Here is a 15,752-nt window from a genome sequence, read left to right on the forward strand (position 1 = left end):
AGGGGGAGGAGAAGTGGAGGAGGGATGGGACTGGCACCCCTGAGGGGTGTCTGTGGGAGGGGAGGAGTTCCTACATCCAGCAGGACCCACCCATGGTTAGGGGTCCAGCGGTGATGGGGGAGACCCTGGGGAAGACAGTGGGGGAGGGGCGCAGAGGGAAGGGAACGCGGCCAGCGCTTTCCTTGTACACTTAGGCACCAGGGAGCCTACTGGGCTCCCAGGCCTAATCCTCTGCCCTCAGAGCCTCCCTCCTACCATGCAGGGCCCAAGCCCCGCCTCTACACCCCCACCCAGGGCCCCACCTCTACACTCAGAGATGCCCTTTGAGACCTCCTCCAAACAGGCTGGGCCTAAACCCCACCCACACACCTTCACCCAGGGCCTTGCCTCCAAACTCCAGAACTCCATACTCTGGAGGCCCCCCCTGCTTTGGACATGCTGACTCTCCCCTTCCATGCAGATCCTAAGCAGAGGCTCTGTCCCATGCTTGAAAGTCACCCTGCCTAGATCCTGCCCCAAAGGCCTTTTCTGGCTGCATGGATCCTGAGCCTGGGCCCTGCCCCAGGCTCAAATGTCACCCCCCACCCACCTAGGTCCTGCCCCACCCTAAACCCCGCCCCTGCCTAAGTTCCACCCCCACCTAAACTCCACCCCCCATAGCCAAGGCTTTTTTTTTTCTTTTTTCCTCCTTTAGATTGAGGTTCTGTTTTACCTTGTTGATTCATTGATGTTGATTCATTTATATTTTTATTTTTCCTAATAAGTCTTTTATTTTTCTAATTTTATTTTATCCTTTACACTTTGTTAATGTTCTCTCCATTTGGCTTGTTCTCCCCACCACCCTCTTTTTTTTTTCTTTTTTCTGTTGAGGTTTTATTTTACCTTGTTGCAGTTGTTTCAATTATATTTTTATTTTCCTAATATATGTTTTATCTTTCTAATTTTATTGTTTTTTATTCTTTGATATTGTACTGCTCCTTTTTTTCTTTCTTTCTTTCTTTTTTTTTTTTTTTTTGCCATGCCACGCAGCTTGTGGGATCTTGCTTCCCAGGCCTGAGGTCAAGCCCAAGCTCCTGTGGTGAAAGCTCCCAGTCCAAACCGCTGGACTAACAGAGAACCTCAGACCGCAGGGAATATTAATCAGAGTGAGGTCTCCTGGAGGTCCTAATCTCAGCACCAAGGCCTGGCTCTATCCAACTACCTGCAAACACCAGTGCGGGATGCCTCAGGCCATAAAACCAGTAACAGAAGAATACAGCCCCACCCCTCAAAAAAAAAAAAAAAACAACTTAATGATAAAAAAATATGTTACAGACGAAGGAGCAAGGTAAAAACCTACAAGACCAAATGAATGAAGATGAAATAGGCAACCTACCTGAAAAAGAATTCAGAGTAATGATAGTAAAGATGATCCAAAATCTCAGAAACAGAATGGAGAACAAGCAAGAAACATTTAACAAGGATTTAGAAGAACTAAAGAGCAAACAAATAGTGATGAACAACACAATAACTGAAATTAAAAATACTTTAGAAGCAATCAATAGCAGAATAACATGAGGCAGAAGAACAGATAAGTGAGCTGGAAGTTAACTGGTGAAAATAACTGCCAGGGAGCAGAAAAAAGAACGAAAAGAATTGAGGACAGCCTCAGAGACCTCTGGGACAACATTAAATGCACCAACATTCGAATTATAGGGGTCCCAGAAGAAGAAGAGAAAAAGAAACGGTCTGAGAAAATATTTGAAGAGATTATAGTCAAAAACTTCCCTAACATGGGAAAGGAAATAGTCAATCAAGTCCAGGAAGCACAGAGAGTACCATACAGTATAAACGCAAAGAGAAACATGCCGAGACACATATTAATCAAACTATCAAAAATTAAATACAAAGAAAAAATACTAAAAGCAGAAAGGGAAAAGCAACAACTAACATACAAGGGAATCCCCATAAGGTTAACAGCTGATTTTTCAGCAGAAACTCTGCAAGCCAGAATGGAGAGGCAGGGTCGATCGCCGGGCTTATCCCGCCCGTCCCGCCATTCTCGCTAGTTCGATCGGTAGCGGGAGCGGAGAGCGGACCCCAGAGAGCCCTGAGCAGCCCCACCGCCGCCGCCGGCCTAGTTACCATCACATCCCGGGAGAAGCCGCAGCTGCCGCAGCCGGCCCCAGTCACCATCACTGCAACCATGAGCAGCGAGGCCGAGACCCAGCAGCCGCCCGCTGCCCCCCCTGCCGCCCCCGCCCTCAGCGCTGCCGACACCAAGCCCGGCACGACGGGCAGCGGCGCAGGGAGCGGCGGCCCGGGTGGCCTCACATTGGCGGCGCCTGCCGGCGGGGACAAGAAGGTCATCGCAACGAAGGTTTTGGGAACAGTAAAATGGTTCAATGTAAGAAACGGATATGGTTTCATCAACAGGAATGACACCAAGGAAGATGTATTTGTACACCAGACTGCCATAAAGAAGAATAACCCCAGGAAGTACCTTCGCAGTGTAGGAGATGGAGAGACTGTGGAGTTTGATGTTGTTGAAGGAGAAAAGGGTGCAGAGGCAGCAAATGTTACAGGCCCTGGTGGAGTTCCAGTACAAGGCAGTAAACACGCAGCAGACCATAACCATTATAGACGCTATCCATGTCGCAGGGGTCCTCCACGCAATTACCAGCAGAATTACCAGAATAGTGAGAGTGGGGAAAAGAATGAGGGATCGGAGAGTGCTCCTGAAGGCCAGGCCCAACAGCGCTGGCCCTACCGCAGGCGAAGGTTCCCACCTTACTACATGCGGAGACCCTACGGGCGTTGACCACAGTATTCCAACCCTCCTGTGCAGGGAGAAGTGATGGAGGGTGCTGACAACCAGGGTGCAGGAGAACAGGTAGACCAGTGAGACAGAATATGTATCGGGGTTATAGACCACAATTCCGCAGGGGCCCTCCTCACCAAAGACAGCCCAGAGAGGACGGCAATGAAGAAGATAAGGAAAATAAAGGAGATGAGACCCAAAGTCAGCAGCCACCTCAACGTCGGTACCACCGCAACTTCAATTACCGACGCAGACGCCCAGAAAACCCTAAACCACAAGATGGCAAAGAGACAAAAGCAGCCGATCCACCAGCTGAGAATTCGTCCGCTCCCGAGGCTGAGCAGGGCGGGGCTGAGTAAATGCCGGCTTACCATCTCTACCATCATCCTGTTTAGTCATCCAACAAGAAGAAATGAATACGAAATTCCAGCAATAAGAAATGAACAAAAGATTGGAGCTGAAAACCTTAAGTGCTTGCTTTTTGCCTGTTGACCAGATAACTAGAACGATCTGCATTGTCTATGCAGCGTATGGGGTTTTTATTATTTTTACCTAAAGACGTCTCTTTTTGGTAATGACAAACGTGTTTCAAAAAAAAAAAAAAAAAGCCTGGTTTTTCTCAATACACCTTTAAAGGTTTTTAAATTGTTTCATATCTGGTCAAGTTGAGATTTTTAAGAACCTCATTTTTAATTTGTAATAAAAGTTTACAGCTTGATTTTTTCAAAAAAGTTAACAAACTGCAAGCACCTGTTAATAAAGCTCTTAAATAAAAAAAAAAAAAAAAAAAAAAAAGAATGGAGAGGCAGGACATATTTAAAGTGATGAAAGGGAAAAACCTACAACCAAGATTACTCTACCCAGCAAGGATCTCATTCAGATTCTATGGAGAAAGTAAAACCTTTAGAGACAAGCAAAAGCTAAGAGAATTCAGCACCACCAAACCAACTTTAAAACAAATGCTAAAGGAACTTCTCTAGGCAGGAAACACAAGAGAAGGAAAACACTTACAAAAACAAAGCCAGAACAATTGAGAAAATGGTAATAGGAACATACATATCGATAATTACCTTAAATGGAAATGGATTAAATGCTCCAACCAAAAGACATAGACTGGCTGAATGGATACAAAACAAGACCTGTACATATGCTGTCTGCAAGAGACCCGCTTCAGACCTAGGGACACATACAGACTGAAAGTGAGGGATGGAAAAAGATACTCCATGAAAATGGAAATCAAAAGAAAGCTGTGGTAGCAATTCTCATGTCAGACAAAATAGACTTTAAAATAAAGACTATTACAAGAGACAAAGAAGGACACTACATAATGATCAAGGGATCAATCCAAGAAGATATAACAATTGTAAATATTGATGCACCCAACAAAGGAGCATCACAATACATAAGGCAAATGCTAACAGCCATAACACGGGAAATCGACAGTAACACAATAATAGTAAGGGACCTTAACACCTCACTTACACCAATGGATAGATCATCCAAAATGAAAATAAATAGGGAAACACAAGCTTTAAATGACATGTTAAACAAGAAGGACTTAATTGATATTTATAGGACATTCCATCGAAAAACAACAGAATACACTTTCTTCTCAAGTGCTCATGGAACATTCTCCAGGATAAATCATATCTAGGGCCACAAATCAAGCCTTGGTAAATTTAAGAAAATTGAAATTGTATCAAGTATCTTTTCCAACAACAATGCTATGAGACTACATATCAATTACAGGAAAAAAACTGTAAATAATACAAACACCTGGAGGCCGAATGATACACTGCTAAATAACGAAGACATCACTGAAGAAATCAAAGAGGAAATCAAAATACCTAGAAACAAATGACAATGAAAACACGACGACCCAAAATCCATGGGATGCAGCAAAAGCAGTTCTAAGAGGGAAGTTTATAGCAATACAATCCTACCTCAAGAAACAAGAAACATCTCAAATAAACAACCTAACCTTACACCTAAAGCAACTAGAGAAAGAAGAACCAAAAAACCCCAAAATTAGCAGAAGGAAATAAATCATAAGATCAGATCAGAAATAAATGAAAAAGAAATCATGGAACCAATAGCAAAGATCAATAAAACTAAAAGCTGGCTCTTTGAGAAGATAAACAAAATTGATAAACCAGTAGACAGACTCACCAAGAAAAAAAGGGAGAAGACTCAAATCAACAGAATTAGAATTGAAAAAGGAGAAGTAACTGACACTGCAGAAATACAAAGGACCATGAGAGCTACTACAAGCAACTATATGCCAATAAAAAGGACAATCTGGAAGAAATGGACAAATTCTTAGAAAAGTACAACCTTCCAAGACTGAACCAGGAAGAAAGAGAAAATATAAACAGACCAATCACAAGTACTGAAATGGAAACTGTGATTAAAAATCTTCCAACAGGGGCTTCCCTGGTGGCGCAGAGGTTAAGAATCTGCCTGCCAATGCAAGGGACATGGGTTCGAGCCCTGGTCTGGGAAGATCCCACATGCCGCAGAGCAGCTGGGCCCGTGAGCCACAATTACTGAGCCTGCGCGTCTGGAGCCTATGCTCCGCAACAAGAGAGGCCGCGATAGTGAGAGGCCCGTGCACTGCGATGAAGAGTGGCCCTCACTTGCCACAACTAGAGAAAGCCCTCACACAGAAACGAAGACCCAACACAGCCATAAATAAATAAATAAATAAATAATTAAAAAACAAAACAAAACAAAACAAAACCAAAAGGTTGCCAGTAATCTTTAAAAAAAAAAAAACTCTTCCAACAAACAAAGCCCAGGACCAGATGGCTTCACAGGAGAATTCTATCAAACATTTAGAGAAGAGCTAACACCTATCCTTCTCAAACTCTTCCAAAATATAGCAGAGGGAGGAACACTCCCAAACTCATTCTATGCGGCCACCATCACCCAATACCAAAACCAGACAAAGATGTCACAAAAAAAGAAAACTACATGCCAATATCACTGATGAACATAGATGCAAAAATCCTCAACAAAATACTAGCAAACACAATCCAGCAGCACATTAAAAGAATCAGACACCATGATCAAGTGGGGTTTATCCCAGGAATGCAAGGATACTTCAATATACGCAAATCAATCAATGTGATACACCATATTAACGAACTGAAGGATAAAAACCATATGATCATCTCAATAGATGCAGAAAAAACTTTTGACAAAATTCAACACCGATTTATGATAAAAACTCTCCAGAAAGTAGGCATAGAGGGAACTTTCCTCAACATAATAAAGGCCATATATGACAAACCAACAGCCAATATCGTTCTCAATGGTGAAAAACTGAAACCATTTCCTCTAAGATCAGGAACGAGACAAGGATGTCCACTCTCACCACTATTATTCAACATAGTTTTGGAAGTCCTAACCATGGCAGTCAGAGAAGAAAAAGAAATAAAAGGAATACAAATTGGAAAAGAAGAAGTAAAATTGTCACTGTTTGCAGATGACATGATACTATATACATAGAGAATCCTAAATATGCTACCAGAAAACTGCTAGAGCTAATCAATGAATTTGGTAGAGTAGCAGGATACAAAATTAGTGTACAGAAATCTCTTGCATTCCTATACACTAATGATGAAAAATCTGAAAGGGAAATTAAGGAAACACTCCCATTTACCATTGCAACAAAAAGAATAAAATACCTAGGAATAAACCTAGCTAAGGAGACAAAAGACTTGTATGCAGACAGCTATAAGACACTGATTAAAGAAATTAAGGATGATACAAACGGAGAGATATAGCATGTTCTTGGATTGGAAGAATCAAAATTGTGAAAATGACTATACTACCCAAAGCAATCTACAGATTCAATGCAATCCTTATCAAACTACCAACGGCATTTTTCACAGAACTAGAACAAAAAATTTCACAACTTGTATGGAAACCCAAAGACTCCGAATAGCCAAAGCAATCTTGAGAAAGAAAAACAGAGCTGGAGGAATCAGACTCCTGGACTTCAGACTACTACAAAGCTACAGTAATCAAGACAGTATGGGACTGGCACCAAAACAGATCAATGGAACAGGATAGAAAGCCCAGAGATAAACCCACGAACATATGGTCACCTTATCTTTGATAAAGGAGGCGAGAGTATACAATGGAGAAAAGACAGCCTCTTCAATAAGTGGTGCTGGGAAAACTGCACAGCTACATGTAAAAGAATGAAATTAGAACACTTCCTAACACCATCCACAAAAATAAACTCAAAATGGATTAAAGACCTAAATGTAAGGCCAGACACTATCAAACTCTTAGAAGGAAACATAGGCAGAACACACTATGACATATATCACACAATATCCTTTTTGACCCACCTCCTAGAGAAATGGAAATAAAAACAAAAATAAACAAATGGGACCTAATGAAATTTAAAAGCTTTTGCACAGCAAAGGAAACCATAAACAAGACGAAAAGACAACCCTCAGAACGGGAGAAAATATTTGTAAATGAAGCAACTGACAAAGGATTAATCTCTAAAATATACAAGAAGCTCATGCAGCTCAATATCAAAAAAACAAACAACCCAATTCAAAAATGGGCAGAAGACCTAAATAGATGTTTCTCCAAAGATAAACAGACTGCCAATAAACACATGAAAGGATGCTCAACATCACTAATCATTAGAGGAATGCAAATCAAAACTACAATGAGGTATCACCTCACACCTTTCATAATGGCCATCATTAAAAAATCTACAAACAATAAATGCTGGAGAGGGTATGGAGAAAAGGGAACCCTCTTGCACTGTTGGTGGGAATGTAAATTGATACAGACACCATGAAGAACAGTATGGAGGTTCCTTAAAAAACTAAAAATAGAACTAGCATATGACCCAGCAATCCACTACTGGGCATATACCCTGAGAAAACCATAATTCAAAAAGAGTCGTGTACCACAATGTTCATTGCAGCTCTATTTACAATAGCCAGGACATGGAAGCAACCTAAGTGTCCATCGACAGATGAATGGATAAAGAAGATGTGGCACATATATACAATGGAATATTACTCACCCTTAAAAAGAAACGAAATTGAGTTATTTGTAGTAAGGTGGATGGACCTAGAATCTGTCATCCAGAATGAAGTAAGTCAGAAAGAGAAAAACAAATACCGTATGCTAACACATATACATGGAATCTAAAAAAAAAAAAAAAAAAGGTTCTGATGAACCAAGGGGCAGGACAGGAATAAAGACGCAGACGTAGAGAATGGACTTGAGGACAGGGGGAGGGGGAAGGGTAAGCTGGGACGAAGTGAGAGAGTAGCATTGACATATACACACTACCAAATGTAAAATAGATAGCTAGTGGGAAGCAGCTGCACAGCACAGGGAGATCAGCTCGGTGCACTGTGAACACCTAGAGGGGTGGGATAGGGAGGGTGGGAGGGAGGCACCAGAAGGAGGGGATATGGGGACATATGTGTACATATAGCTGATTCACTTTGTTATACAGCAGAAACTAACACAACATTGTAAAGCAACAATCTCCAATAAAGATGTTAAAAAAAAAAAACAAAAAACTAGTAAGTGGAACACTCCTAACTGGGTCAAGTGCTTTTTCTACTCCAATGTAGCTCTTGTTATTTACTTGCAAGTGGGGGAGTGTGCTTAGTGTTTTCCCATCCCTGGCTGTGTGTGAAACCATAATCCAGACATACTGAATCATAATCTACAGTACTGGGATTTCGACATCTGTATTTTCTGAAAACTACCCCCTGCTCAGCGTTGGGAACTCATCTCCTAAATAATACTCTTTTTTTTTTTTTTTTGCTTGTTGATTCATTTGTTTCCATTTTTTTAGTGTGGCAAAAAACGCAGAACCATCTTAATCATTGCTAAGTGTACAGTTCAGAAATGTTAAGTATAGTATTCCCACTGTTGTAGAAGTCTTTAAAATGTTTTCATCTTGAAAACTGAAAGTCTAAACCCATTAAACACTAATTTCCTCTACTTTTTTCCATTATTTTATTTTGAAATAATTTTGAACTCACAGGAGAGTTGCAAGTACAGTACTGAAAACTTTTTTCCTTGAATTATTTGAGGTTAATCTGCAGTGTATTTTCTACAAACAAGGACATTTTCCCACATAACCATAGCACAACCATCCAAACCAGGAAATTAACACTAAAACATTACTACTATGAAATGCACAGACCCAGTTCAAGTTTCACCAATTCTCCTAATAATGTCTTTTATAGTAATAAGATCCAGCTGAGGATTACATGTTACATTCAGTTATGTGTCTTTCATTTCCTTCAGTTTGAAACAGTTCTTCAGTATTTCTTTGATTTTCATGACCTTGACTCTTACAAGTGCTATAGGTCAGTTATTTTACAGAATTGACCTCAAATTTGGATTTGTCTATGTTTCCTCAATTTTCAATCAGGTTATACCTTGCAAGAAAAATATAGAAGTGATGCTGTGTTCTTCTTTATGAATCCTGTCCAATGGTACATGGCTTTGATTTGTCCTGTTACCAGTGATGTTAACTTTCATCACAAAATTAAGTGGTACTTTCTAAGTTTCTCCACTATAAAGGTATACTTTTTTAAACTTTGTAATTAATAAGTACTTTTGGGGAGATACTTTGAGACAACATGTGTTTCCCTTTTCTCATCAATATTTTACAGGCTAGTTTTAGCATCTGTTGATGTTATGATAATTATGACTATGGGAGTTTCCAAGTGGTGATTTTGTAAATTTAAATTTCATTCTACTTTTATTAGCTGGCATTCTACTATAAGGGAGAGCATTCACTTCTTTCCATTTATTTATTTGTTTATTTATATCTCCATGTACTCATAGATTGCTGTTTTATTCAATGAGCTATAATCTGTAGTATCATTATTATTTCTTTTGGTACTGAAGTTACCCCAGCTTTGCATGGAAGAAACTCCTTCAAGCTGACTTCTGTGCTCCTTTGATATACCACATTTCGTTTTCAGTCCTTCATTATTTTTTGCACCAGAATATATTCCAAGTTTTTTTGCCATTCCATGAGCCATTTCCTGCTCTAGCCTTGTAATCAACAATTTTTCAGTGAAGCTCTTTTTCCCTTTCATGAAGAAAATATTTGGAAACCAAGGTATGGGATCTCACTGATCAGTGTACTCACTGATTTGGGAAGGAGGTGGGTCACTGCTCCAGGCCTTCTCAACAGATATATATATATATGTATTTAAGTATATATATATATATATATATATACACCTGTAAAAAATTTCTTCTCATATATATTGAAAATCATGTGTTCATACCAGTATTTCCAATTACACTTTTCCACCACAGCATTTATTCTAGTTCTTTTTCTCCCTATAATTGTGCCCCCCTTCTTGATCAGTGAAAACCTCTTTTTAATTTACTCACTTCTGATGAGAATCCTCCCTGCATGTAACCCATCTTCCACTATCAGCACTGCCTCTGTGTCCTCTTGCACAGGTGCCATTGTCAGCTCTGCTCACGCTCCAACCCCTCCCCTCCCTCCACAGCACACACCAGCTCACCTCCTTCCCCAGGTGAATCTCCACTTTGTGGAAGATACTATGAAGATTGTTGAAAAGACAGCAAGGGATTTAGAATATTATATATACTTAGTTGATAAAGCAACAGTAGGGTTTGAGAGCACTGGCTGCAATTTTGAAAGAAGTTCTACTGTGGGTAAAATGCTATCAGACATTGTCGCATACTACCCAGAAATTGTTTGTGAAAGGAAGAGTCAATCAATATAGCAAGCTGCATTGTTCTCTTATTTTAAGAAATCACCACAACTCCCCCCAGCTTTCAACAATCACCACCCTGATCAGTCAGTAGCCATCAACACTGGACCAAGACCCTCCACCAGCAAAAAGATTATGACTCGCTGAAGGCTCAGATGATGGTTAGCATTTTTTAGCAATAAGGTATTGCTATTGTGTACTTAATAGACTACCATATAGTGTAAACATAACTTTTATGTGCACTGGGAAACCAAAAAATTTGTGAGACTTGATTTATTGTGATATTAGCTTTACTGTGGTGGTCTGGAACTAAATCAACAATATCTTGGAGGTATCCCTGTGTTAATATTGTCCAAAATATGGTGATAACTTCTAGTTTAAACAATTATTTCTGCTACTAAACTGGCAATTTTCCAGCAATTGTAAGGATTTAAAATTTGAAAAGTGGAGGCAAGATTGTTGAAAGAAATAACACAACAATATCTGGTGCTAAGTAGAAAGTTGCATAAATGTCTTTAATGCATATTTGGAGGAACTTTCTGAGTCCATCCTTTCTCCTTTCTCTTTTCCTCACTGCTTTGCTCAGCTGAATAATAATAACCTTATTCTCACAATATATTTTTTGGAGATGGATAGGTCAAAGACTTGAGTTTTATTCCTCACTCAGTGATTATATGAGGTTGAAAAACTACTTTCATATTTAAATATTGATCTATTCATCTATGAAAGTGTATGAGATGTACATTTAGTGTTTCAAAGTGCTTCCCAAGTACAAAAATGTTTCACTTCAGAGCCCAGTAATTTGAATTTTAAAGGTATATAAAGCCTTTTAAATTGTCCATTATTATTATTTACTTACATTTTTCAGTCACTTTTTAAGTGTACATATTGGATTTTGTGGTCAGGTTTTAGCACCTTTATCAATAACATTCCTACTCAGTTGAATTTTTACTCTGGTGACTTCTTATTTGACCTAAGAAACTGGAATAATTCCAATTAGCATGCCAAAGTTTCCTCAAAAATTAATATTTTTGAGCCCTATATCCCCTGATTGTATTTTACTTTGGAAGTTACACATTAGCATGACCTGGGTTTGGAAATATCTGATGAAATTCATAGGAAGAACCCCACATCTATTAAGATGTACGTAAACAAGAGGTATAGAAAACACAGATGTAATAATATGGAGGGAAAGAAACCACACACAAGAAGCTGTACCATGTGATTTCATTTATATAATGAACAAATACAGGTAAAGCTAATCTATGCATTTGGTTATGGGATTATATAGATAGTGACTGGAAAGGAGCAAAAGGGAGCTCCCTGAGTGCTGGTAGTTTTCTATTTCTTATTCTGAGTGCCGATTGCAAGGATGTGTTCTGTTTGTGAAACTTCAGCTAACTGCATTTACAATGTCTATACTTGTGTTTGATATGTTATCCTTCAATAACAAGTTTAAAAAACCTATGTCCATGTTTCACAACACAGAGGCGTCTTCACTTGCCTATGCTCATCTGTTTACCAAACACAATTTTACTAAAATAGAAAAAGTATTGTTAGCTGCTACATCTCTGAGAAGAAAGAATTTTGCCGAGGCTCTCACAGAACTTGTGAATCATCCATTAGGAGATGTTTCTTGGGGCCAAGAACTCAAAGTCCGAGGTGACTTTTTGGCAAAGTCATTTGTCATTTTCAAGTCAGCATGGTTTTGGCACCTGTTTGTCAACAAAGACTGCCACTATTAGAAACTCACTTTTAGCAAAGGTTTTCTGCTTCTGACCAAATGGATTGTGATACAGCAGAAAAAGTCAGTAAAGTTGTCCTGGCCATATTAGTAATCAATACAGGTGGCTGATTCAATAATTTCATGATTGATATGACTTGTTGATTCTATAGTTTGAAGACAGACTATAGCAAGTAGTATTGTCTGGTCACACTAGCCTACAAGAATGCATCTTCTATAAATGTGTTCAAATTCAGCTTGGACTTACATGCTAGGTATTCTGGATGTTTACCTTTTAGTGAGGTATATTTCTCCCTTTGATCTGTTTTTTCTGTTGTTGATAGTGGTGATGATTTTTTGTTTTGTTTCTTTTTATGTTTTACAGGATTTTTTTCAGGCATTAGAGATAATATCCTTATGGACTTTATCATCTTTCATATTAGCTCTCAATACAAAATGACATGCTTAACAGCTACAATGATTTTATCCAGTTTTCTCTGGAACAATTTGTGACTGCACTGGTGAGTATGCGATGCCTAAGGGAATGCTAAATATGGTTAATGTTGAACTTTCTCTCATTTCACTTTCTCTCTTGTGCACATATGTAAAATAAAATTGCACATAAAAACTGGGCTGCAGAATAGCTGTTCATAAAAATAATCAAGGTAGGCATCTGGTTAAGACATGTGCTCAATTGCCTTGCTTAGCTTATTTAGAGCTCAGCATTTTTAACATTTCTGTAAGTAATTCTCTAGTCTTTGTAAAGCATATTCCAGTCTGGATTGTTTGTACCTCCAAAAATAACTCATTAGAATAACTTTCAATGGTGACTATCTTCTATTTCTTAATATATTTAGTTGTGTTATTCTCATGCTCACTTCCAATTGAGGTAAAATTTTAAGAGGTTATCCCCATGTTATCGTTGGTCAGAATGCAGTTCTGTTGAATTGCATTGTGCAACATAAACCTTACGTGTTATTAGAAAGTGGAGAACTGCCTTTCTCATTAGAGCTTCTAAGGAATTGCTATAATTGATCATGCTTAAATGCTTGATAAATCTTCAAGGTTTTCTGTATTTCTGTTAAACTCAGCTATAATTAATGCCAGAATCTCCCATCATGAGTAAATATTTGGATTTACTATTTAAATCTAATAGAAAAATAAATTTTACTTCTTGGAGGGTTTAGGAGATGGGAAGAGTAGATGGAAGTTTACTTTTACGGAAAATATGTAATGTTCTGAATATTAGCAAATATTAGTTGAGGTAATTTACATGGTTTGGTTATTCAGCTTAAATTGGAGCTGTGGCTTATATTACACGTGTTGTGGATGTACATTGTTTCTAATTATTTTATATGGTTTAAAGAGTATGCCTTTAAAAGAAATTCAGAAAATTCACCTGACATACATGCTTTGACCTCCTAAGAAATGTACACTTGTATCAGTATTGAATATTGACCAGTGCGCCAATATAAGGAAGTTACTGTTTTGAAATAAAGCAAATTTTTATTTTCCCAAAAAAACTCAGTCTTCTTAAATCTGATAGATCACATATCCAATTGATTTAGTTTTTTTTAATGAATAAATTTTAATAGCTGTTGAATAAATAGTCATACCATTGAAAGTATGTATCAGTAATCATTTCATGCCTCAACCAGCATGCCTCACTGGCCAGTGAATAGACTAAATTTCATCAAATGGCTTAAATGTTTGGAAGTTTTATCATATACACTAAAATCCAGGGTCAGAGTTGTCTAGTAATATTACTTCTAAACTTAAATAAGTCCTTAGCTTTTGAAATAATCATCTTTTCTGTCTATCTGAAGTACTTTCTGCTTAGAATGACTGTGAAATGATACTAAACCTGGTCTCCAGTTAAGCCGCTACCACATCACCATGGACAGATCTAGTTGTGAACAAAACTGAATGAGCATGAATTTAGTAACAGGAAAATCTGAATAATCCAAAGAGAGGCAGAGGGGTGGGGCTTGTTCAGGTAGGATTCTGATCAAGGCCTTATGAACAGTGGGACAAGTAAGGGCATACTAACGTAGGGAAAATCCAAACTGTGACAGAATAAGAGAGGCAGACCAGATGCTTAGAATTTAGCTAGTATTATTTCCGTGAGTGGTCTTTAAAAGGCAGTTCAGAACCAGAGCTCTGTATTTTCCATTTTATTTCACTTTTAAATATATAAGCAGTGAGTACTTTTTTTTCTGTAATTTTATACCCCTTCACCTATTTCTCCCCCCACCCCTGCCTCTGGCAACCACCAGTCTGTTCTCTGTATCTATGAGCTTGGGTTTTGTTTGTTTTTGAAAATTTTTTGTTTTCCAGAATCCATAAATAAAAGAGATCATGTTTTTTAAACATGAACTATTTCAATCACATAGAAAAGTATAGAGAATAATTTAACAAACACCTGTATACCAATAAACAGCTTTAGAAAAATAATGCATATTTTCTTTAGATGTTTTATTTTTTTAAGTAAAGAAAAAACTTACTACAGGTAGAGTTGACAACTTCTGCATGCCTCACCTGCTTTCATAGTCTTCCCTGTCTTCCAGAGTTTTCTACAACCCTAAGATTCATGTGTACTAATCTCATGTTTTTTTCTGTTATTGTATGTTTTTGTGTGTGAGTTTTTAACTGGGTTTTGTTTTTTTAACTTTAAATAATAAACATTACTCTCATCGTTATAAAATCTACTATTTAATTTATTATTACATCTGTTAATATATGTATCTTTTGTTCAGGCAATTTAACTGCTGCATAGAATTCTACTGTATGAATATACTAAGCTCACTTTTCGTATTGATGAACTTATATCCGGGGATATATATACCTATTTGCTTATGTTTAGAATATACACTCAGTGAGAGCAGGGACTTCGTTTTGTTCATTATTGTATTGACAGTTCCTAGAAGAGTCATTCAAAAATCCTTTGTTCAGTGAGTGAACAAATGCACGAATAAACATTTACATTTTATCCAACTGATATATTGCTCAATTTTACCATTGAGCAATATATCAGTCTAATTATGGCAGGAAATAGACGGTATGCTCAAGCTGAATTCTTTAAGAAAGAGTTCGATAAAAGAACTATTTAAAAAGAAACAGGCAAGGTGTAGGAAAACCCAAGGGTTACTTCACAATTTCAAGGCTAATCACCAAACTTAAGCCTGAGGGAAAAAGAGGAGTGAGTGGTAATGAAAACTAGGTAGAAAGATCTCACGGAAAGGACTGCCTTAGCTGTGACCTTAACTAGAGAAAATTTAACAGGAAGGAGGCTGGTGTGTGGAGTGGAAACACTCTGAACTTTCTCTCTTGTCTTCCACAGATCTCTCGCTTTGTGTCCTCTTTAGATGAACACAAGCAGGAGCCAAGGATGCCAAGGGCGCCAAGGAGTCCACCTATACTTTTTCATAGAGTTCAGCCCTACAGGTACATGGCTGGCTAGAGAGTG

At 38.3% G+C, this 15,752-nt stretch overlaps 1 protein-coding gene across 1 annotated transcript; it reads left to right on the plus strand.

Annotated features, from left to right (window-relative positions):
- The first annotated feature begins 2,036 nt into the window (after positions 1–2,036).
- LOC132368603 (Y-box-binding protein 1-like) lies at positions 2,037–3,510 on the plus strand. Its single transcript, XM_059927311.1, is given in 2 exon segments — positions 2,037–2,867; positions 2,870–3,510. Coding segments are annotated over 2 exon segments (972 nt in total). The 5' UTR covers positions 2,037–2,185; the 3' UTR covers positions 3,160–3,510.
- The last annotated feature ends 12,242 nt before the right edge of the window (positions 3,511–15,752 follow it).

The sequence above is a fragment of the Balaenoptera ricei genome, chromosome 7, assembly GCF_028023285.1.
Source record: "Balaenoptera ricei isolate mBalRic1 chromosome 7, mBalRic1.hap2, whole genome shotgun sequence".
In the NCBI taxonomy this organism is placed as follows: Eukaryota; Metazoa; Chordata; class Mammalia; order Artiodactyla; family Balaenopteridae; genus Balaenoptera; species Balaenoptera ricei.